This window comes from Urocitellus parryii, chromosome 6, assembly GCF_045843805.1.
Source record: "Urocitellus parryii isolate mUroPar1 chromosome 6, mUroPar1.hap1, whole genome shotgun sequence".
Taxonomy (NCBI): Eukaryota; Metazoa; Chordata; class Mammalia; order Rodentia; family Sciuridae; genus Urocitellus; species Urocitellus parryii.
Window position 1 is genome coordinate 35707275 of NC_135536.1, and position 22645 is coordinate 35729919.

General features: G+C 43.4%; 1 gene segment (V, D, J or C); it reads left to right on the top strand.

Moving 5' to 3' along the window:
• LOC113194836 (T-cell receptor alpha chain constant-like) overlaps positions 1–22645 on the top strand; it is a 387938-nt gene that overhangs the window by 306805 nt on the left and 58488 nt on the right. Inside the window, 2 exon segments of the C gene segment in view lie at positions 8897–8908; positions 22508–22547. Coding sequence covers positions 8897–8908; positions 22508–22547 — 52 coding nt within the window.

A 22645-nucleotide genomic window follows, 5' to 3' on the forward strand; every position in this document is an offset into this window, starting at 1 on the left:
TACCTGCACAGGGAAGGCTCTGCTCAGCCCAGCACTAGATTTGTCCCAAACTAGCATCCTTGTGTTCCTCTCCTGTGGTTTACCCCACCCTCTATATTCACACTAGATATTTGACATGGCAGTAAGGGGTGGAGGGCCAATTTCAGCACTTTCTGCTCTTCCTGGTACTTTACAAATGAAATTACATTTGACTTCCCTAATACTCTCTAAGCAGGCAATGGGGTTTTAAATTCTCATCTAAATATTCTCCATTCTATTAGCAAAGATCAGAGTAAAATACAAAGGAAAGGCACTTCTTTCTGTTAACTGATTTAACATACATGGACTGACTCCCTCTAAGTCTCAAGCACTGTACTGAGAGAAGATGAATAAGATATGGGCCCTGCTTTCAAGCAATTCATTATGCAAGTGTGTTTGGAGTGAGGGATAGGAGTGAGACCTCTATTTTCCCTGTTTAACAATATAGATATAGATAGATAGATAGATAGATAGATAGATAGATAGATAGATAGATATAATCTTCTGCCTGTCAATCTATACCCAGGGAGTTTGAGATCATCGGACACTGATTCTTTTGCATGGGCCTTTAATGTTGCTGGTTTTCTACCTTTCTTCTTAGCCCTCATCCCAGTTGCATTTATTAAACAGCATCATGTGCCACCTCGCCTCTGGCTTTATTCATTGCAGACCTCTGTGGGGGGAAAGTCAGATCTGTAAACTCACTATTAGTCAGCCAAAAGCCAAACTGCACTTACAGGTCACACCACAGCTTCCTGGGCCCCAAGCCCGAAGCTGATGCCTGGGGAATTCAGCCCTGAGTTTCCTGCTGCTGCAGCAGCTGCTGTTAGAGCAATAACAATAGCTGAGCCCTCAGTGTGGCATTGAGCCCTGCAACTCCCACCTCAGCAGGTCACAGCTTTGTCCACATGCACAAGCTCAGGTAGCAGAGCCCTAGCAACACAGTACTGTGGTTCCCTCCTCTCATATGTGTGTGTGTGGAGTGCCAAGCAAGCAGTATGCCTCTCCAAGAGAGTTAACTTCACCAATAACTGCCCCTGCCACCACCAACTACAGACTCCCACATGAAGTCTTCACAACCCAAAGGAAAGGAGGCCTAGCACACTAAGAAACAATAGGCTCAGGATACCTAGATGGATACACCAGGTCCAGGGAAAAACAAAAGATTCCATGCAACTTCCCCCTGTATTAATAAAGAATGCCTGTTTCCAAAGCATTCACTCTTGTTACCTTGTATAACATGAGAATATTTCTCTGAAGTTGCTAGGAATGAAAAATGTATCCTCATTTTACAGATGAAAAAAAATGTCCCCTCAAAGAAGTCATTCAGTGAAGCAGGGATACAGCTGGGAGCACAACCAAGACCTCAAGACTGTTAGTCCAAAATTTCTGCACATTGTATCCCAAAATGAGAAAGAAATCATTCTGAATATCAGTTACACTGCACTTTAGGACAGTCCTATAGTCTCCATCCTTTAGCCTATGCACCAGAAAAAATAAAAATAAATTAAAAATAAAAGATAGTACATCATAGGACCATGGAATTTTTTCCGCTTGAAGGAGCCTCAAGTAAAGATTTAAGGTCAGGCATTATGGTGCATGCCTGTAATCCCAGCAACTTAAGAGACTGAGACAGGAGAATCACAAGTTTGAGGCTAGCCTTGGCAACTTAGCAAGATCCTGTCTCAAAATTAAAAAGAAATAAAAAAGACTGGGGAATATAGCTCAGTGGTAAAGTGCCACTAAGTTCAATCCCAGTATCATAAAGAAAAAAGAAGAGATTTAAGGAAAGAGCCAAGGAACATTTGTTTGCCTTCAGATCTGGGGCCACTATGTATGCTGGTCGAGTGATGCACTCAGTAGGCAGCAGAAAAGAAGCCCCAGGAGATGAACTACTTGCCCAAGGCCTGTGGCTCCCTCACCCCATGCTCTTTCCATTGTTCCATATAGTGGTTACTCTCCGCCCACTATCTTCTAAGAGCCAGATAAACTGCTGCCTAAACTGCCCACTGCTAAAGCCTCCTGGGGTGCACCGCAGGAGACAGCCCTAGACAGGCACCACAGCATCCCTGCCTGTTAGTAACCAGCTATAAGGCACTGGGAATATTTGTCCCCCACCTCTCTAGACTTAGTGTATTTCCTGTAGAACAATGTCTGAGGTCTCTTCCATGTCTAGGATTATCTCTACTAACTCCAACAGTTCTTTTATGACAGAGAAGCCAATAGAAGTAGAGGGAGGAGGGACTGAGCCCCAGAGACTGAGGATATATCTATTTCAACACCAACAATTCAGTTTTCCCTGGAGAACATGATCTCTCATGGGCACAGCACTGAGCTCCAAACTCAAGGCCTTGGAAACTGGAATTCTGGGATTTGGAGATAACTGTGTAGGAGAATCTGATGATCTTTATGAAAGAAAAAACATGTTCTCCAAATATGGTAAGTAAAATGAAGGTATCAGAAAATATCAAGGAGAAATACGGTGACTAGACATAACAAGATGCAGAAAGAAGGGAAATCAAGAAAAAGTTTTTAAAGTAAATGAATTTTTGGTCCAGTTTGATTCTTAAAGTAAAAACAGACCAATTCGTAATAATAAATCTAATGATGGAGGTTAAAACAAAGTACTGCTGATGACCTCTCCTTAGACTGACTCTTCACCTGTGCCTTTCTGATCCTCCTCACAGCAAACACAGCACAGACTTGGGGACCCAAAGATAATGCTCCCTCAATCCTGCAGCTCTCCCTTGCCAACACAAATCACTCAGATGACAAAAGCCCACTGAAAAGAAGTGGAAGAAGCTCTGTTCCTCACAGGCCAGGGTGTTTCTGTGGACGTGATCAGGTTTTTTAACTGGTCAGTAGTCACTTTAGGACACCTCTAAAGACAAGGCTGGAACACAAAATGACCAGGAGAAGGATGCTAGCTCTAGGTCGTGCCCCCCACCCCAAGAGGTAGCTCTGCAGAGCTGTTCCCCAGAGGTTTGTGTGCAGACTTCCTGGGCACCTGCATCACCGTGGGATTCACAGCACAATAGTAAGTGGCACTGTCTTCCAGACTCACTCGGGACACCACCAGGTGGAAAGTTTTCTGGGTCGGATTGTGCTTCACAAAAAATCGGCCTTGAGCAAAACCTGCATATTTAGATCTGGTGTTATCCTTATAAAGGATAAACTGAAAGGACCCCTCTGGCCTTTTTCGGTACCAGTACAAATCTGGATTTGAGAAGCTAACATCGTAAGTGCAGAGCAACATTAGCTCCCTGCCACTTAACACCGTCTGGTCTTCAGAATTCTGGGTCACCTGATTACACAGCATGCCTTTGTCTGAAAAGAGAAGAAATGAGAAAAATAGTGAATTCTGTACTCCCCACCACCAAGACCACTCAAAACCCCCAGCTCAGAGGAACCCAATGGGGAGAGACAAGAGAAAGACACAAATGAAGGGCAGAGGCAGAGAATGACTGCAAAACCAAGTTTTCAAGAGAAACAGACCAAGCCTTTGCAAGTCAGAGAAGGAGAAATGGGAGGCAGAACAAGACGACCACCAAAAAATGAAGCCACTTACAGAAAAACAAAAGGCTAAAGCCCACAATAAGAATCATCTTTTTTTCATGTCAGGGCAGAACATGTAGAGTAAAACAGGGTTCCTGAAATCTCTAAGACCATCTTAAGGTTTTTGGCAGGAAGGGGCTGGGAAGCAGGCAGCCCTGAGGTCACATGACTCAATGATTCTGTAGCTCTGAGGCAGATGCCCCCACCAGGGGAACTGGCAGTTGATGATGTAGGTCCCCCTCCAAACTGAACCAATTTTTGACAACAAAAATGAGTTACTTTAAGATATGAAGGGAAAAGGAGAGAGAGAGAAAGGAAGAGAAAAAGAGGGAGGGAGGAAGAGAAAGAGGAAAGAGAGAAACTGCAAATTCAGTGATCACATGCTTGGATATCCCATTGCTATAAAAGTAATTTATACTCCATTTCTGCATCTTCTGGTCACAGACTGGTACATCAGTCCACAAATCACACTTTGAGCAGCTCGTCTCACAGTACCTGGCACAGCAGTGAACACTTTGTAGAACTCAATAAATGAAGCCAATGAATGAGTGCCTTTGTAATACTCAGGAAATGGAATAAATAAATAATTCCCTGATTCCCTTGTGCAAAGAGGGAGAGAAGAGGATTGGACAAGATTGTTTCTAACATCTGTCCTAGCCTTGGAAAGCTTTGACTGGGGTGCCTGGAGTAGTGGCCTGATCCTGAGAGCCCTTGGCAGCTCACACTTGGCTCCAGCTAGAAAATTCTCCCCACAGCAGAGCTTCCTGGTGGGGGACCTGTCATAAGCAGGTTACAAGCTCAGAGTGGCTATGGGCCTGGAGTGGCTTGAGCCCCTGAGCTTGCCCCTTGTGGCCATATGCCACACAAATTATGGCTCAACATTTGGAAAGCACTGCTCTAGAAAAGAAAATCCTCACTCCCCAAAACCTAGGAGTATTCCTAGGAGTCTCTGTAAGAGTTCCTTTGTCTCCCTTTTTCCCCTATAGTCAACTCATCAGTAAGACTTTGCAGTCCTACCATAAAAATATCTCTCCAGGCAATCTGCTTCTCCCATCTCCACAGCCACCACCTCCCGCAACCATCATCATCTCTTATGGGGACTGTGATAACAACTCCCTAACTGGTTCCCTTATTTCTGCTCTTGTCCCTGGGTAATCCATTCTCCGAGTCTTTATAAATTGCAAACCCATGACGCCAGCTGGCGTTCTTTTCCTGGACCTCTACAACCTGCAAAGATCTAGCCCCTGCCTGCTCTCGAGCCTTGCCCACAGCTGCTCCTTGCTCTCACTCCCCTTCAGCCGTGGTGGCCTTCCTTCTGGTCCTCTTCGGGTTCACCTCTCTAGCTAAATCTCTGGTCCCAATTTTTCTCAAATATCAGCTCAAAGAGGCTCCACCAGTTGCTCAAGAAAATTAGCTGCCTGCCCCGCCATCATCACCCTCAGTTACATCTCTGTTCATATTTTCCCACACATCCAAAATAATCAAATATTTATATATTTATTATTTCCTTCTTCCATTACATTCACACCATAATATAAGCTTCATAAAGATAAAGACCTTGTTTAGGTTTTCACTGACATGTAGATAGCCTCAGCCCCCAGGCTTGTGTCTGCCACATAATAGACAGTCAATAAATATTTTTGCAATAAAGGAATACAACTTTATCCACTTAGAAACTCACCATAAGCACAGATAATGTTGCCAGATTTAGCAAATAAAATACAGGGCGCCCAGTTAAATGTGAACTTCAAATAAACAGAAAAAAATTTTAGTAAAATTTAGAATGTGCTGTATTTGAGACACAGTTATGCCAAAAGAATATTAATTGTTTATCTGGAATTCAAGTTTCACTGGAAATCCTATATTTTATCTAGTAACCTTATGCATGGAGAATTCCAAAGTAAATAGCAAATGAACCAAAGGACCATCCAAGGGGCCCCTGGATGTGGAAGAGGAAGGTTCACCTGAGCAGAGGCTGCTTGTGGCAGGGTCCCTTCCACAGAACTCAGTCACTGCAGGCAGAAGTCTGTTTCAGAACTTCCATCTCCCAAGCCCAAGGACTCTGCTCAGTCCCTATCCACAGTCTTCCAGGCTCTGGAAGGAAACAGTTTTCAAGTGGAACTGTTACTCCTCTTCTAACTGCCCAACAACAGAGACATGGGCTTCATGGGCCTTCACATACAGAGGGGCACATCCTATCCCCTAATGCTTCATATGAAGTTTCAGACTCTGAGCCTTGCTTGGGGTAGCATAATCGAGATTTCCCTGCCCTGGTGTCCTTCCAACATTTTTTGAAAGGTGTCCCTTCAGCAAGGGCACTTTTAGGAAGGTCACACAGCATCGTGGCCAAGGGGGCTTCTGGAACCAACCTGGTTCATATCACATCCAACATCTACTAGCTTTGTGACCTTCAACATGACCTAACCCCCTATAAAATGGAGATAACAATAGCTTTTACCCTGGACTATTGGGAAATAAAATGAAAGAACACATGCAATGCAGCCAGAAAATAAATTATTTTGAATCTTAGGTATTGCTGATGCTATTGTCATTTTATTAGACAGATAGATATAGTTTCTGAGCATTCTTCTCATCAAAGCTACTCACAGAAAAGCAACTGAATAAATCTAAAATATAAAGTTGTAAAATTTGGCAAAAGACATGCTATACCAATCAGTGGTAAAGAAAAAGAAAGAGAGACTTTGCATCTTCAGTTTGTTGTCAATACATAAGCACATTATCATGGAGTACTGTGCTCCCCAGACCCGAGCCAGATGTGCTCTTCCCAAATCCCAGGGAGCATTAAGAGCATAAGAAATGGGCCTTCAAGCCTATTGTTCTTAGGTCTTCCAAAAGTTGCAACTTTGGTATGACTGAGTGACCCCAAAATTCAAGGATGGAGAGATCCTCAAGATAAGGTAACCACTTTTACTTAGTGCCCTTCAATATCTCCACCCCTTCTCCCTTAATCATATTGATATCTGCAACCTGAAACACAGGTATCCTGCAGGCACCATGTCCCACTTGAAGCAAGACTGCCTTGTCTTGGCCCCAAATCACCACTTAAGGGGGGCTCTGAACCGGTGGGGCCAAAAGATGTGTCCCATAGTCTGGGTCTTGATCACTCTTGTCGCTCAAAAACGGCACTTTCCTTTCTCCCAGTGTCCTTTGGGGTAGGCCCCTTCGTTTCTTACCTTGCAGCGCCCTCTGCTGCTCTGATCATCCCATGTCCCTCACAGGTCATGCTGGAGGTTGACAGAAAGTAGGTCAGGGAAGGAAAACATTCTTTGTTCACAACTTAAATAAAAAATGCTCCTCTTTTCTCCATTCCCCATTCAACCCTGAGACTGGCAGCTGCTTCTCTGTTGGCCCAAAGGGTCCATTCCCCACCAGACACCCAAAGAGAATTGTCTTCAAGGATATGAGATCACACCCTAAGAGGATAGATGGATGGATGTTTTCATCTACAAAAAGCCCCAAGCAACATTTGATGACATGGGGAAATTTATTTGGATGAATATAGATGAATGGATCCCTTGTGAAAGAACAGAAACATGATTAAAAAGGAAAAGCTTAGAAACAATTGAAAAATGTGTGATAAGGGGGTGAATCGTCCAGAGAAATTTCTACACCCCGTCTTCCTGCTCCACAGTCTGTTCCAAGATCCTGGGGGCAGAAATGGTCTTCTTCACCTTGGTGGGAAGCACACCAGGGAAGGACCAGGGCCAGCAGATATCTTCCACTGCCCAGGCCGGGACAGCACAGGGATTTTCAGGGCCTCCAATTCAGGGAAACATCTTGCTACATCTGGACAAGAAGGAGAGTGAAGAACACTACCATGGTATTGTGACCAGTGCCCTCTACAGAGCCGTCATTTGAAGACCTGTGAGGAGGAAGGAACCCTCCAAGGTGTTACTGCTGCTACCTCTGGAGCAGCCGGTAGAAAGAACAGTGTGGGCCCACCAAAAGGTCAGTGATACTTTTTATTATGGGGCTGTGTAGACCTAGCCTGGATCCTGTCAACCCTATTTCTCAATTCTATAGAGTCTTTTCTCCAGTTTTTCTCCTGGGCAGGGAAGGCAAATAGGTTATATCTCAATTACAAGAAGTGACAATTGGTAGCGTCTCTCTGGAGCACACTGTTAAGGATTCTGAGGAAAAGCAATGTGTCTCTTAGTCCACTGTGAGAATGGGAACAAGAGGCAGCACCACTCCGTTTTGTATGTACCATCCCTGCTCTTGATGTCAGTCCCTGTAATGATGCCTGCAGAGAGAATAATCAGAGCCAACTCTCTGTTGGATTATCCTTTTGGTAGAGAGAAAATTTTTCAATCTCTATCTTTTCCTTGGCTTCCCTGGGTTCTCATGGGCCATTTCCCTTGCTATCAATTGCTGTTGCCTGCAGCCTCAGAAATGAAATTTTTTTAAATGAATGAGAAAGTTCTATCTTACTCTAAAATCATAACTATGTGCCACATCCTCTTTTGAATGACTTATCTACTATTCAACGAGGAAAATCACACCCTAGTTCATCCCATCATGCCCCTAGGGACAGAGACCACTTGGGGAAGATCCTTTTTTCTCCTGAGGCACATAAAAGAAACAGCAGAAGGCAGGTCTAGGAATCCAGTGTCCTGAATTCTTGCCCCAGCTCTGCCTCTACCTATCTACATGACCTTGAGCAAATTTACTTCCCAGGGCTTCAGCATCTTTATCTTTGAAATGAGAGAAGCAGTTCCCTTCCAAGTTGTATCCTCCAGCATGCTAATATATAAAATGACAAAGCTGACCTGAGAGTTATTAGTTTATATCTTCCCGTGCATGTTGTTTGAACTCCACATTGCCCAGCAAGAGAAAAGGCAAAATATGCCCCTTCATTGGAGGGTAGCATTGTTTCTGGGTTCAATATGTGTGACTCATCAGAGCCTGGAGGGCCAGGCCCAGATGCCAACTTGGAATCCAGTTATTATTGCATCTGGGTGAGATCAAGTGCTGAAAACAGCCTTTGGAAAAATCATCAATTTTACCAAAAAAAAAAAACTCTGCAGAGTGTGTGATAACATTTTGATATCTTATTTATCATCTCCAACCCTGAAATCCATTCTGTTCTCTCCTATCTCTACTCTGAAGGAAGGAAGGAGGACAGCCCCTTCCCAGGGAAGAGACACCTATAGGAACAGAGGGGTCTCTCTCTCTCTCTCTAGTGAGGAAAGAGCAGAACTGATGCCACCTGCCTTTGAACCACACTGACACCAGTGGTTTTTGTAAAGGTGCTCACTCCTGTGGGGATGGAGTTAATAGGAAACTGACATTTGGAGCCCAGGCTAGAGGAATCGTGAAACTCAGCAAGTATTATCTGGTGGAATTACATTTTTCCATCTGAAGATTTTCAGAGATTCACATGTTCCTTAAGGAATAAGAGCAAAATATGAATGTTTAATACAATTCAATTTGACAAATATTTGTTAAGAGCCTATGGTTTTTTCCCAAGGATCTTCTGAACCAATTTCTGAGAAGACATTGTCATTGTCCTAAGGGATACAAGGATTTTTGTCAGGGAGGCCAAAAATTGTAGATAAACAACAACAGATTTTGTTTTGAGACTAGGACACAGTTAACAGTGGCCCTGAGTAAGTAGCTTAGCTTCTGAAAAAAAATGTGCACACAGCATGGATAACCTAAAACACCACATAATCAAAAATTTCTTTTTATGAACTTTAGCCTGTATCTCTTTATTTTGCAGAGCAGGTTTATCTACTCAACTGAAAGTTTTTGTAAGCTGATCTGTAAAGTATAGGAGAAAGCACTTTAAGAATCACGCTCCTGAAATTAAGCTCCTGGCAGTCAACACAGGAAAAATGGTACTTCTTTTTATCTTTTCAGTAATGAAGAGGGATGCCTGGCACCCCTCATGTTTTTGATGGCCCACCGGGGTCTCCTTCTTCACGCTGGCCAGAAACAGGGATAAACAACCAGTGTCCATACAACAGCATAGACAAGAAGAAATGGCCTGCTAGGTTTTTTGGAAATGGACCCTCAGCTCCCTGTGAAGCCAGAGAACTTTAAACCATACTGGCATGATTGGTCCTGCCCTCATCACAGCCTGAGTCCTAGGCTACATTTATGGGAAAGAAGCAACCCCAAATGACTGCTCATGAAGCTGGCCTCCTCGTTCACCTAATCACCCTAGAGACTGGACTAGGGCCTGAGAAGAGAAAGTCTCAGTCCAGAGTTAAGAGGAACCTTTAGAAAAGGGCCCAGCACTGTGTGAAGAGCAATGAGACATTCAACTTGGGAAAAGGGCTCAATTACTCAAAATCCTGGGTGAGCACCCCCAGTCAGAGGGGCTATAGCAGAATCTCTCAGAATCTAATACCCAAAAACCAGAAGGCTGAAACACTTGGACAGATAATGTATTCTCTTATCCGATGGGAAAAGGCTGTAAATATCAAACCACCTTTCAGGTGGGTAAGCACAAGTCTTGCAGTCTGTAGTTTATGTAAAGGCAGAAGCTCCTGTGGGAAGGAAGGAACCAGAAAATTTACATTTGGAGCTGGGACTCAAGTACGAGTGGAGCTTAGTAAGTACTATCTTCAAATCAAAGTTATTTGGTTTGGTTTTTGAGTTTTCTGGAAGTTCCTAAAGGAAAAAAAAAAAAACATTTCTCCTATCAGTTTTGGTTCTAAGATACTGACTTCTAACTTCTAAAAAGATAAAATGCTAAGACAGATGGTAGACTTGAGAAAACTCCATTTCCCTATTTAATAACTACAGACCTATTTTTCTTTGACTGGCTTATTTGTTTTATTTTGTTTAGGAAATGGGCAGGAAGATTAGTTGGGCCAAGAAAAATAATTTGAACAACATTTTGGGGTAAATTAGATCCAGAGAATCAAATCCAAAGACTCTCAGCTCAGAAAATCCTGAAAGATCTCCTAAACCCACCTTTTTAATTTTGCAAATGAGGACAGTGAAACTCAGAGAGTTGTGAACTTGGGCAGGGTCACACAGCTGAGCCTGATACCAAGGTCCAGGGCAAAACAAAAACATTTCTGATCAATTCAGACCCAAGGGGGAAAAAATATCATAGTCCTTGACATGGCAGCATTATCTGCATCTCAAACAGCATTTATGCAAAATTTGAACCCTGGGTTCCAAAAGGAGATGAAAGCACTCCACATTTAGGGGAGGGGGATGACTAGCTGTCCTAAGAACAGGACTTGAACTTGATATTAGGGAAAAGGCATAGCCACCATCAGACTAAGGCAGGGATGGAAAATCCTGAAGGAAAACACTGGCCCTGTCTCAGGCCATGGTTATGACCTTCAGACACTACCTATGAATTCTGCAGAGCCAATTTCTTTCCCAATGAGAGTGTAGGTTCTGGGGCTGGGACTGTGGCTCAGCGGCAGAGCACTCGCCTAGCACGCGGGGGACCTGGGTTCGATCCTCAGCACCACATAAAAATAAAGCATTGGGTTGTGTCCGTCTACACCTAAAAAATAAATTTAAAAAAAAGAGAGAGAGTGTAGGTTCTGATAGACTGCATCAGACGTGGGATTGCTCTAGACATGGAATATGTATATAAGATGGGCTTGCCTTCTGGTGTTGTAGTGAAAATCTTAACTCTGGACAAACATCTCAGCCCCAAAGCCCTGAGCTCCCTAAAAGAAATTCACCATCACTTATCCTTCTTCTGCATCTTGGGTTGGGGAACAACTCTAGTGCTTGGGAGGCTCCACAAAGATGAGCTCATGAAGTTGACACCACAGGTTTTCGCAAAGTCCCGCAGCACAGTGTTCAACAAACCACCAGCTCTCAGTTGACATTTGGGAAGGGAACACAGCTCACAGTGGAGGTTGGTAAGTGGAGGAGACTATTGACCCCTCTTTTATATTGTGTTGTGAGATCCTTTTTACATTAACGAGTAGAATGTGTCTTCCGACACCATCTCTGCAAATATTTTAAGTCCTACCTGGCTTAAAATAAGCCCTCTCCTCATCCCCTGGGGGAGTACACATGCAACTAAATACAGCTTTTTCTAAACTCTCCCCCAAATGACTTAACCACCCTGTAAAACTGCTTCGTGGCTCTTCTGTGCCCTCTAAGTCATGCTGTCTTACTATAGAAAGAGAAGTGCCAAGGGACTTCTAGATTTTTAGGTCATTGTGAAAGAGGAATGTTGACCATGTGTTTGACTTCTTGGGAGGAAAATTATAATGATGATCTATTTAATTGCTTATTATATACCACACCATGTTCAGCATGCCTTCAGCCCATTGCTACACTTAATCCTTATTCTAGCTCTTCGATTTAGGTGCCATTATTAACCTCAAAAGAACTTTTTTATATTTTTATGCTTTATACTTTTATAGAAGCACAAAGAGATTGAGCAACTTCTTCAAGTTGATAAAGTAAGAAAGAGGACCTGAAATTTAATTCATTAATTCAGATTCCAGAGCTAACTGTTTATTAGTGGGGGTGTTATTTTAGTGGGGAAGTCACTGATGTTTTGTTGGTTTGTGCTTGTGAAAATAATCCCTTGAGAAGTGTGCCTCAGATAATGAAGCCAGGGATTGAGCAATGGGACCACTGCTGCACCCCACTTACATATTCCTAACACAACATCATCAAGCTGTTGTCTTCCTCCCCACTAAACTGATGAGGAAACTGAGGTGCAGCAAATTAAAATACTTGCCCTGGGTTTCAAATTTAAGTCTTCCTGACTCCAAAGAATTAGCTCTTTTAAATTAATTGCAACTACCAATCAACCAGATTAATTAATTACTTAACTAATTAATAAGACAGCAATCTAATGAACTGTAAAGCAAAAGATTGATCAAAATCATTCCATTGCTCCACTCTCTTTGGGGGAATAACCATACAATGGTATAATAGCATATCTGTCCTTCTGCCTTTGTGCTTCTTCTTGGGGAATGTGGAACCCCATCTCCAGGCACCTGGTGGAAGGGTGTTGCAGTATTTGTAAAGCACTCTCTCTGTGTGTAGCTCAGGGAGGATCTGGAAAGCTCATCTTTGGAAAAGGAACAGAACTGACAGTAAACCCATGTAAGTCTCGGTAACTAATACTTTCAAACTTCTCTCTGAAATCCAGATCACCAAATTTTTCATTTTGTTTTATAATCCAACTCTCAACCACAGCAGTCCCATTAATGGATTCCAATTCAAACAGCTGATATGTTCCTACTACTACATGCAGGACCCTGCTGTTCGTCCCCACCTGCTGCTTTAGCTAATAGATGAGAATAATAGTGCTAGTATAGCATTGAGCTAAGCCTAATTTTTATTATAACTGGTGGAATTTTCCACGGGCCTGAAAACCTATTAACTCTCTGAAACTCTATTTTCCTCTTCTGTAAAAGGGGAGAGATAGACCCCTCTTCTGTTTTACCAAGGCAAGCAGCTGTCAGGGGAATTTGGCAGATTTCCAGTAAAGTGACAATAAATGCAGGAAACAAGGAAGATCTTTGGTGGTCCATGAATTCTACCACCAGTACCTTATTATAAAAACCTGGCTTTATCAGGAGGGTTCTTCAATAACAAGTGTTAAGAGGAGTTTGGGTGTCTGAGTTTTTGTAGAGTCTCGTGTCATTGTGTAGTTCTGGGGCCGGCAATAAGCTGATATTTGGAAAAGGAACAACTCTAAGTGTTAACCCAGGTATGTTTCTGTGAAGATTATTTGTTTCTAAACATAAGCCATCACGCTTGGAAATTCAGTGAAAGATGACCGAGTTATTCACCCGATTATTAGCATTTTTCACCAGGGGTCTTTCTGGTGGGAATAAGAATATAGGCAATCCCTGAACCAAAGCCTCTTTAGGACTGTCTTCCACACCTTTAAGCATTTAGGAATGTTACATTTGTTTCTGTTAATGTTGGAGGTGTGTGTCTAACAAATGGAATCTGAATTGCAGTTTTACGGTGTAGGGGCAGAAAGCGTTTAGAAAGGAAGGGGAGAAAGGAAACCACAGATTAGACTCAGATGCATAGCAAATACAGAGGGTGTAAAACTTGACCCAAAAGGAACCTGTGAGGTGTAGCCTTCCCATATATATAACAGCTGAGAGCCCACTCCTCTGTTATCTCCTTGCCTTTCCAAGATATCCATGTTGGCACAGTTAAGAAAAGCAAGATCTAGGGCTGGGGCTGTAGCTCAGTGGCAAAGCGCTTGCCTAGCATGTGTGAGGCACTGGGTTTACTCCTTCGCACCAAATAATAATAAATTATTAAAAATAAGAAAAGCACTATATAACCCCTATAATGCAAAACCCTGGAGCCAAGCTAGTTGGGTAAACCCATGTAAGATTTTTCTGGTACTGCTACTGAGGGCAAGCTGCTATTTAGGGAAAAGCTAAGATTGAAAGCAAATATTCAAATTAGTTATAAAGATCGTGAACCTCAGAAAACCTGCCCCAGGATGCTGTTAACTGCTGTGTTTCTAATTGGGTCCTCATGGAACATTCTCATCCCTGCCTGGGCTGAGCTCTGTGCATCAGGGAAGCCCCTTTTGATATCCGTTCATTTCTGTGCTCCTCAGTGAAAAAAAAAAATGGCAACTAAGCTTGGAAGATTGAGAGAAGGATTCTCTAATCCAAATGTAATAACAACATTTCTCTCCATCTTGCAAAGCCCAAGGGATATTTTGAGTGCTGCTCCACCATCCTTAAAACAAACTTAATTTCAAGTAACTTCAGTGTAGCTCAAATTTTGTTTCATGAGAAAGTCGGCATTTGCTATGACAACAGAAGCTCATTCCAAACAACTGTTTAGAGTTTAACTTTTGTTCATAATTCCAAAAAGATGCCAATTATCCAGTGGGTACCTCAAAATAAATCTTCTACTTTTGTGGCCAAATGATCATCCATGTTAGAAAAGCGAGAATCAAGTCAGGCACAGTGGGGCACCCCTGTAATCCCAGAGACTCAGGAGGCTGAGGCAGGAAGGTGGCAAGTTCACAGCCAATTTGGGGAGACCCAGCTTCAAAATATAAAATGAAAATGGTTGGGGATGTAGGCCAGAAGGAAAGCACCCCTGAGTTCAATCCCCAGCACTGCAAAAAAAAAAAAAAAAGAAAGAAAGCTAGAATCAGAATGCCCTCATTAAGCATTATGCTACCTTCAAAGACCTTCCTAAAGCCCCTATACCAACAACAGCATTAGACAGGAAAGAATGCCCATGACTCTGTGTCCAGTGGCTAACCAGGGCCTAAGGAGCAGAGGTGTCAGCTGCTATGTTTCCAAAGTGGCTATTTAGAGATATTAGTCCTCCAGATATTAGAAACAGTAACCTGAAAAGGCATGTGCAATTCCATTTTTATAATTCTCATCTTTCCCAAAGAACTGTTATAAATTCTTCCCCTAAGGTGTTATATTCATCCTACTTTTAGTTCCTTTATCCGTGATGTGTTCAGAGATGAAATATTGGTTGAGATTCAAAAAAACATCCATGAGATTTACCTTAAGCTTTCCCTGTCAGAGAGATTCTAAGAGCTAAAAAGATGGGAAGCTGACATTTGGGAACTAGATTAAAAAGAAAATCCAAATTAATCCCAAAGAGCAATGCTCAATAGATAGTTATTTAGACATAGCGTGTCAACCCTGCAAGTCACTCAGTTGGCTAGACTGCCCCTATCTTGGTCTTGCCTGGAAAAATAATAATAACATGCTCATTCCAGACGTGCCTGGAGTAGACAGAAATGTCAGCCTCCAGCCCTAAAAACTCCTTGTGATTTGGTTTATTTCAATAGAGTTTATCATTACATACAGTGTTCTGGAAGTAATAGAAAAGTGCATTAGAAGCGCCTGCAAATGGAAATGAAATGTAAATTTAGATTGTAAATATATGACTGCAGTAAATAGATATCGAGAAAAAAGATGAGGAGATTAGAAACCTACCACATTTCTCTAACCCTAAAGGGGCTGTTTCTATAAATAGTTTAAAACTATTGAAGAGGAGCCTGGAGGAGTAAGGAAGAGGACAGAGGCAAACAGATTTTCTCCTAATCCTCTTCACATTGCAAAATTGGAAACTGTTCCTCAATCAAATGTCCCTGAGCCAAGGAAGAAAGCTTGTCTGTTTCAAGACTAAAGGGTGGTGGGTAGGTGTCTCCTAGGACTGATTTTGAAGATGGCTCCCTGTAAGTGCTCGCAATTCCCAGGTGGGGGAAGGAGGTGAACACAAAAATACATCCAAGTAAGTGTGCAGGGACCAGAAGTTCTTGGGGAGCAGGACTTCCCCGGGAGTCTTCTACATGGCCTTTTAACCTTTCCTATTTTAACCCGATGGATGGGATCTCAGAAGATCAGCCCTTGGATTCATACCAGGAATTTCACAGAAAGAACCAGCTTAGCTTCACTCAGGAGACCTAGCATGTTGTGACTTTAAAGATTCTTTTAATCCGACTGTTTTAGGAAGAGCTCTAAAGGCTGAAAGAAAGGTGAAAACAAGGTTTAAATCCTGTGAAGGGAAAATGAAGATGTTAAATATTTGACTAGCAAAGAAACTGAGAAAAAAAAAAATCTGGCTCGTGTCTACCACTGGTAAAAAGAGACAGAATAAGCACCCCAAGGTGACACTACACTAAACTTCTCTGTCAGTGAGCTTCAGGCCATTCCCCACTGCAGGTAGATAGTGAGGAGAGCCCATCAGGCGCCTTCCTCCAGAGGGCCTGGGGCACCGTTTGTGTAAAGCTGTGTGCTGTGGTGTTACTCAGGAAGTAGCTTGCAGAAGCCAGTGTTTGGACAGGGAACCAGGCTGGTCGTCCACCCAAGTGAGTATGAAGGCCAAAGCTGCCATGGCTGGCCACGGCCTCTTCTTTCTCGGTAGTGTCCGATGGTATCTGGGGAGCTCTCCTGGAGGGGTGCTCTATCATAGAGAAGCAGACCAGGAAAGACAGGAAAGCCCTCAAATCTCACCTTTAAACATATCTCCCTAGCTCTCCCCATTTCTATAGTGAGTTTCCAGTAAACCAGAATCCAGTGAGTTGATGTGATCAATTTTAATAAAAAGCAGAGAAACAGAGACCCCCCAAAGTGCGATAAAGCAGAAACTATGTGAGCAGCAGCCGGGGGAAGGCAATGAAGAAAGGAAAAAAAAAAGAAATGGATTACCAGTGAATGTGGCAGTTTAGTCATTAAAAGAACAGCAAGAAATTTTTAAGTTAAATTTAAATTTTAAATCTAAATATATATATTATATATGTATATATGTACGTATATATCATGTATAGATATAAATATAGATGATATAGCGATATCAGGGCTCCATTGACCTCTGGAAGCCCCGGTCTCATCTGCAGAAGCTGCTTTCAGGACATCCTCAAATAACCTGAAAACCTGTAGTTTAGTGCCCTTCTGCAAAGAGCAACCCCTGTTCCTGTTTTTGTAAAGCCTTCTCTGACTGTGACAATAGTGGAAGCAGCAACTTTAAAATGACATTTGGAAAAGGAACTCTCTTGACCGTGAATCCAAGTAAGTGGAGGGAGTGGGGCTGGGGAAACTCCAATTCTTCTCATTTCAATTTCTTGCCCCTCCAAAACATCCCAGCTTATCTTCCAAATCTAACGTTGTACAGGGGAATAGGGACCTCATCAGAAGGATTAGAACTCCATTGTACAGAGACTAAATTACTTTCGGCCAAAAACATTCCTATCATCCATCTTAAATGAAATCATTGGTGCAGGGAGGAAAGTTGAACACAGGATCCTGAGGGATTCAGCTAAGGCCAGGAAGCATTTGCCAAAAAGATAGAGGAAACTGGCGTACTGTGACTATGCAAATTCAGTAGACCAAACATAAATCTTCAGATGTAGATACTGAAACTCCCCTGAATCTCTCTCCTGAAATAATGGGACCTGAAATTTCATTAACTAATGCTGGAAAGTCTGCAGGCAGATTTCTTCCTTTACCTTCCCTCTTCTCTCTTAAAGGAACTCTTCTCACTCCCAATCCAGCAACTGAGGTCTCTGTGGGCAAAATTGTTTGGTACCCTCAGGCAGAGCCTTTAACCTCCTTATTCCTCGGTTACCAAGATATTGATTCGGCCTCCACTTTGTGTGATTCACCTGAGAATAGGGAGGAAACTTGTCTCCTGGGTGTCGAGAATAGAGCAGCACATTCTCTCCTTCAAAAACCCACTCACCCTTCCCTCGTGGTAAGAATGTGAGTGTGTGCCAAAAAAAGTTTAAAATGTTAGAGATGAAAGTAAGGAGTGGTTGCTATTGGCACTTATTGAAAATCTATGTTGCTGGTGGGTCTCTGAGAGTGGTGCTTTTAGACTAATGCAGGGAAAGTCTGGCTCATTCTAAAATTCAGGTGAAGTGAAAATGGGAAAAGCTTGAAGGCCCCCAGGCTCCTTTTGACATGAGCCAAGTGCCCTGGATGCTGAGCCAAGACCAGTTTAATTTATTCAGCTCTGCTTTCTGTGATCAAGAGAAGATGCCACATCAGGAGGGACACATTGGGAAACCCAGCTCAGTCTTAAAAACAGTGGCTAGGGAAGTGAGGGAGGAGCAAGTGATTCCCTGACACGGCACATGCAGCCCGGAAGGGTACATGCATCCCTGTGGCATACAGCCTGGAACATTCTGGGGTAGGCCCTGCCTGAAAAACACACAGGGTGGTTAGTCATGAAGTTCTCACGTGCAGAAGTGCCTGGCTCAGCAGGGGCAAAGTCAGCACCTCTGCAAAGATGGATACAATGAATAATACATGATGTCATTAAATCCCACGCACTCAGCAATCTCTGAGGTCTTATTAAATTAAAGCGTCAAGGGGATTCATATTGTTCATATGAATCTCGGGAGACTCAAGGACTTGGTCGCTTTTCATGGGGTGGGCAGGAAAGGATGGAGACCAGACAGTAGTTTTTTTTGTTTTTCCCCTAGGTGTCTTTCTGGAAATGTGCTAGGGCAGGAATCTGCAGTAGCAGATTTTCCAGAATGCAGAGAGAGGCTAGGAACCTCTCTGGTTCATGCTTGGCCTCTTAGGGGCCTGACAGCTGTAACAGCCCCTACACTTCAAAATGTTAGAGAGGCCAAGGAGTTTGACAGGCTAACCATGCAAAGAAAATATCTGTGCCAGGAAAGCATCCTTCCAGAACCCTGAGCAGTGATTGTACGCCAGATTTCCCATGCAGTGGACCCTGTATGTGCAGGGGTTACAAGGCAAGGCTGGAGTTCAAGAAACCCATGATTAAATTGTTTCCTTCTATCAGCAGAACACAGAGATTATTGCACAGCAACACTTTGGTGCCCACGTGTGTGCGGGCTTCAGCTGAGGGCCGGCATTTGGTTTTGTTCATGTCCTATGAAGGCTAAAGTGGGAGAGAAGGGACTCAAATTTAGACAGTGAACACTGGGAAATGTTGAAGAGATGGGAAGGGCTGTCTAAATCCCTAACTTAAAGCCAATGCATACCTCTTCTTACCTAAGTATTAACCTTTCTCTCTTACCCTTTTCATGACAATAAGCGAGCTAATGCCTTGACCTTTAGCTAATAAGTAACTGCTTGAAAAGATGACTAAGGAAGGCTAGCTAAACTCAGTCAAAATAGCTTAATAGTTTAAATTTTTAATTCAATAAAAGAGCTTCAATATCTGTTTTTCACATCCAGGGATAGGATTTGATCGCCTTCACACCACATAATGAGACTGTCTGCATTTTGCTCTTTTTCGCTCATTTTTTGTGGCATCCATCAGACAGAGTCAAGGAGACCCCCAGATCCCTACAGTCATGACTCTCAGCACTGGGAACTTTGTTTGGTCAAGGGACGTTATTTACAGCAAGCCCAAGTAAACATGCATCAGCCAGCTTCCAAAAGGACCTCGCTAAACCACTAGGCTGCTCTATGAGGTCAGACACCTCGGCTGAGACTGTTGGGTGACCTAAACATGGAAGAGTCCCCAGGACAGTGTTTCACCATAACAAGGTTCAGGTATAAACTTCTGTGAGCCTCTACTTACATTTCACCAGGTTCAAAACTGACAAAAGCCTGTGGTGTGGAGGCTCAGCTCAGTATGCCCGTCATCTTCCTTTTTTATGCTCGGGCATGAAGGGACGCTCAGGAGACAGTGTTTTGTGAAGCTGGAGTCTAACCTCATCTAATGCTAGTCAGCCTCCAAAAGGCTGAACCCTCTTCTCCTGTCTCCTTGTAATCAATTCATTGTCATCAGAAATGTGTGACACCTCGAGGGGAGGGAAGGACATGTCTTGAAAACTGATCAGAGAAATTGTCCTGAAAATGATGCTGTAAAATGGAAATGAGACCTTTAGAAAGAGAGATGCTGAACATGAGAAATCAGTAAGCCTCCGTGGAAAGCAGAGGAAAGAGGGAGATGAGAGGCAGGCCCCCGGGGTGCAGCAGGTCAGTGTTCCAGGACCACACGTGGTCCTCTGACCTCCAGCAGGAAGAAACTCAGCCTCACAGGTCCAGGCCCCTTTGGGTGAATTTATTTTTTACCCAGAATTAAAATAGAAAGATGTGTGTGAGCCCAGGGGTCCCTCCAGGGGTTCTTGTAAAGGCCTCCATTACAGTGCTAACACTGGTGCTGGCTATGGAAAGCTGACATTTGGACAAGGGACCATCTTGACTGTCCATTCAAGTAAGTGTAACAGGACACAGAAGCATGCTGGAAATTCTGGACTATCACCCCTGATGTGTCAGGTTTAAAAGAAATGTATGTTGCCCAGGATCCAGACCTTGCTTCAAGTTAACTAGTGTCATCCAAAGTCCTTTCTCTTCTTCAGTCTCAACATGAAGAGATTCCCTTTCAAGCCCTGAACCTAGTTCTCTCCCACTGCTCTGAGTAAAGCTAAGCTTGACCCTGGGAAACTTGAATCTTCTCTGCTTTTAGAGCCTTCTCTGGAAGTGAGGTCCTAAGTTTTTTTGTTGTTGTTGTTGTTGTTTGGTTTTCTGGGTTTTTTGCTAGGGGCCCACCATTTCCAATTGACTTCCCCGAGTAACCCCTTCTATTTTCTAGCATCATTCTCCATCAGAAAGTTCTTCCTCATATCAATCTTCTTGGCACAGCTGAGGCCATTTCCGTAAGCAGTATCCACAGTGGAGAGGGATAATTGAGAGCAGAGTTTGAATAGGTATGTCGTATTCAGTTCAGAATGGATTTTAAATGAAAGCAATGAGGGAAAAACTGAAAACTGAATGGGAATCTGAGGTCTTATTTCAAATCCCTCTATGTTCCCTGAAAGTCTCCTACTGCTTCTATAAATGCAAACTCCAAAGAGAGAAAGAGAAAGGATGGACAGAAATAAGCATCCACTGAGTCCGTTCCTATCGCTGAAACCGCAGGCAAAGGATTACAATTAATTCCAAAGAGTTTCAGATACAAGGCTTAATACCTTTCTCCTCGTGGTGACTTGTATCCTTGCTGATAATTAGAGCAGATAGAAAGATTTGGCTTTCGTGTGTTTGCGGCTGCACCCCACTGGGAAGAGTGAGAAATGCGACTGTTTTTTAAGATTCATAAAGTTCCTTCTGTCAGTCGTTGTGAAACTCCCCTGCAGGGAGATTCATGACAGCTCTGAGATGCTGATATTTGGAAAGAGTTCATAACTAACAGCGAAGGCAAGCAAGCTGGAGACGCCCAAACTCATAGTGCCCCCCACATAACTTCACTCCCTTCCCATTTCCAGCCTTTTGGCTCTTGTGGGGATCCTAAGGGAGTCAGATGGACATGGATTAAGAGGAGCCTGGAGTGTGGAAAGTGTGGGTGCTTGGAAATGATAAGTGAAAGGAATAAGAGACCGGAAGGGGAGAAAGTTAAAAAGCAAGAATATGTCTTTCATTGCACTGGATAAGGCTAAGTCAGGGAGGTGGGTATCTGCAGGGTGCTGTTTTCATGGGATCTCCACCAAGGAGGGTGTCCTTTCAGACAAAGAGATGAGCCAGCTCCTGTGTTCCTGTAGTAGCTACTCTTGTGCAGGCATAGTTGCTCCAGCCGATAGCACAGTCCCAGTTTGGTGTGTGTGTGGAGGAGGCATCTGACATCCCTGTCGTTAGCTGCTCCTCTGAGCAGCAGCATAAATTCACACCGGGTGGGTGTGGAGCTGGAATGTGCCAGAGCTCCTCTTCAGCTGAATGCTGGGTTGTGAGAATGTCTCAAATGTGCAAGATGCCTCCAAGTGAAATCTGGTTCTAACAAGCAGGGCACAGGTTGAGCCAATATTACCCATTTTTTTTTGTTGTTGAGCTTCTCCAAGTCCATTCATATAAACGCCAACACTGAGAGGTTGACATTTGAGCTCAGGATCCAATTGACTGAAATATGCCAATGGGGTCCGAAAGGCCAAAAGTGCCTTCAGAGCTCAGCCTTTGTTGTTAGCTCTCTGGCAGTTGTCATTTCAGCAAAGCGCACCCACTTAGAAAGGTCAGCTCTTCATTAGCCAGACAAATGAGAACAACATATTGACCAGTGATAAGGAGTGGGGAGCCCAGATCTCAGCCTCTGAGAGCCTGGCATTTTCAGTCTTTTAATCATGGCATGCCGGTGAGCATATGCTGTCTCAGAGAAGGCAGATCAATGGTGCCTGAGGACCTGGTGTCACCAAGCCAGAGCTTGGAGATGGAAATGAAATGCAAATGGGGATGCTGTATAGATGGGGGAATAATAGAGAAGGGAGGAGGAGACAGGGAGCTGATGATGCTTTTTAAAACTTGAAGCTTGTCAGAAATTGTAATGGCACCAAGGTGGAGAAGGACATATCCCCAGAAAGTTTCCTGTATCCCAACAGAATCTGTCCTACCTGTGACTCCGACTCAGATCCCATAGGTAATGCTGAACAGCACCTGAAATGCCTTTTGAAGTGGCAGCGAGAGATACTGGGGTCTACACTCTTTAAGGGTCACCTATCAGTTATTGTAAAGGGTTGTGTGGCTGTGTCACAACTTCCTACAGCAAGTTGATTTTCGGGCAAGGGACAAGTTTATCAGTCATTCCAAGTAAGTCTCCCCGTGATGCTGCCTACGGAGTGTGGCAGGGCTGATAGTCACATGCATGGAGCTCAAATGGCTGTGCAGGTGGCAGGGTGGTTGAGGAC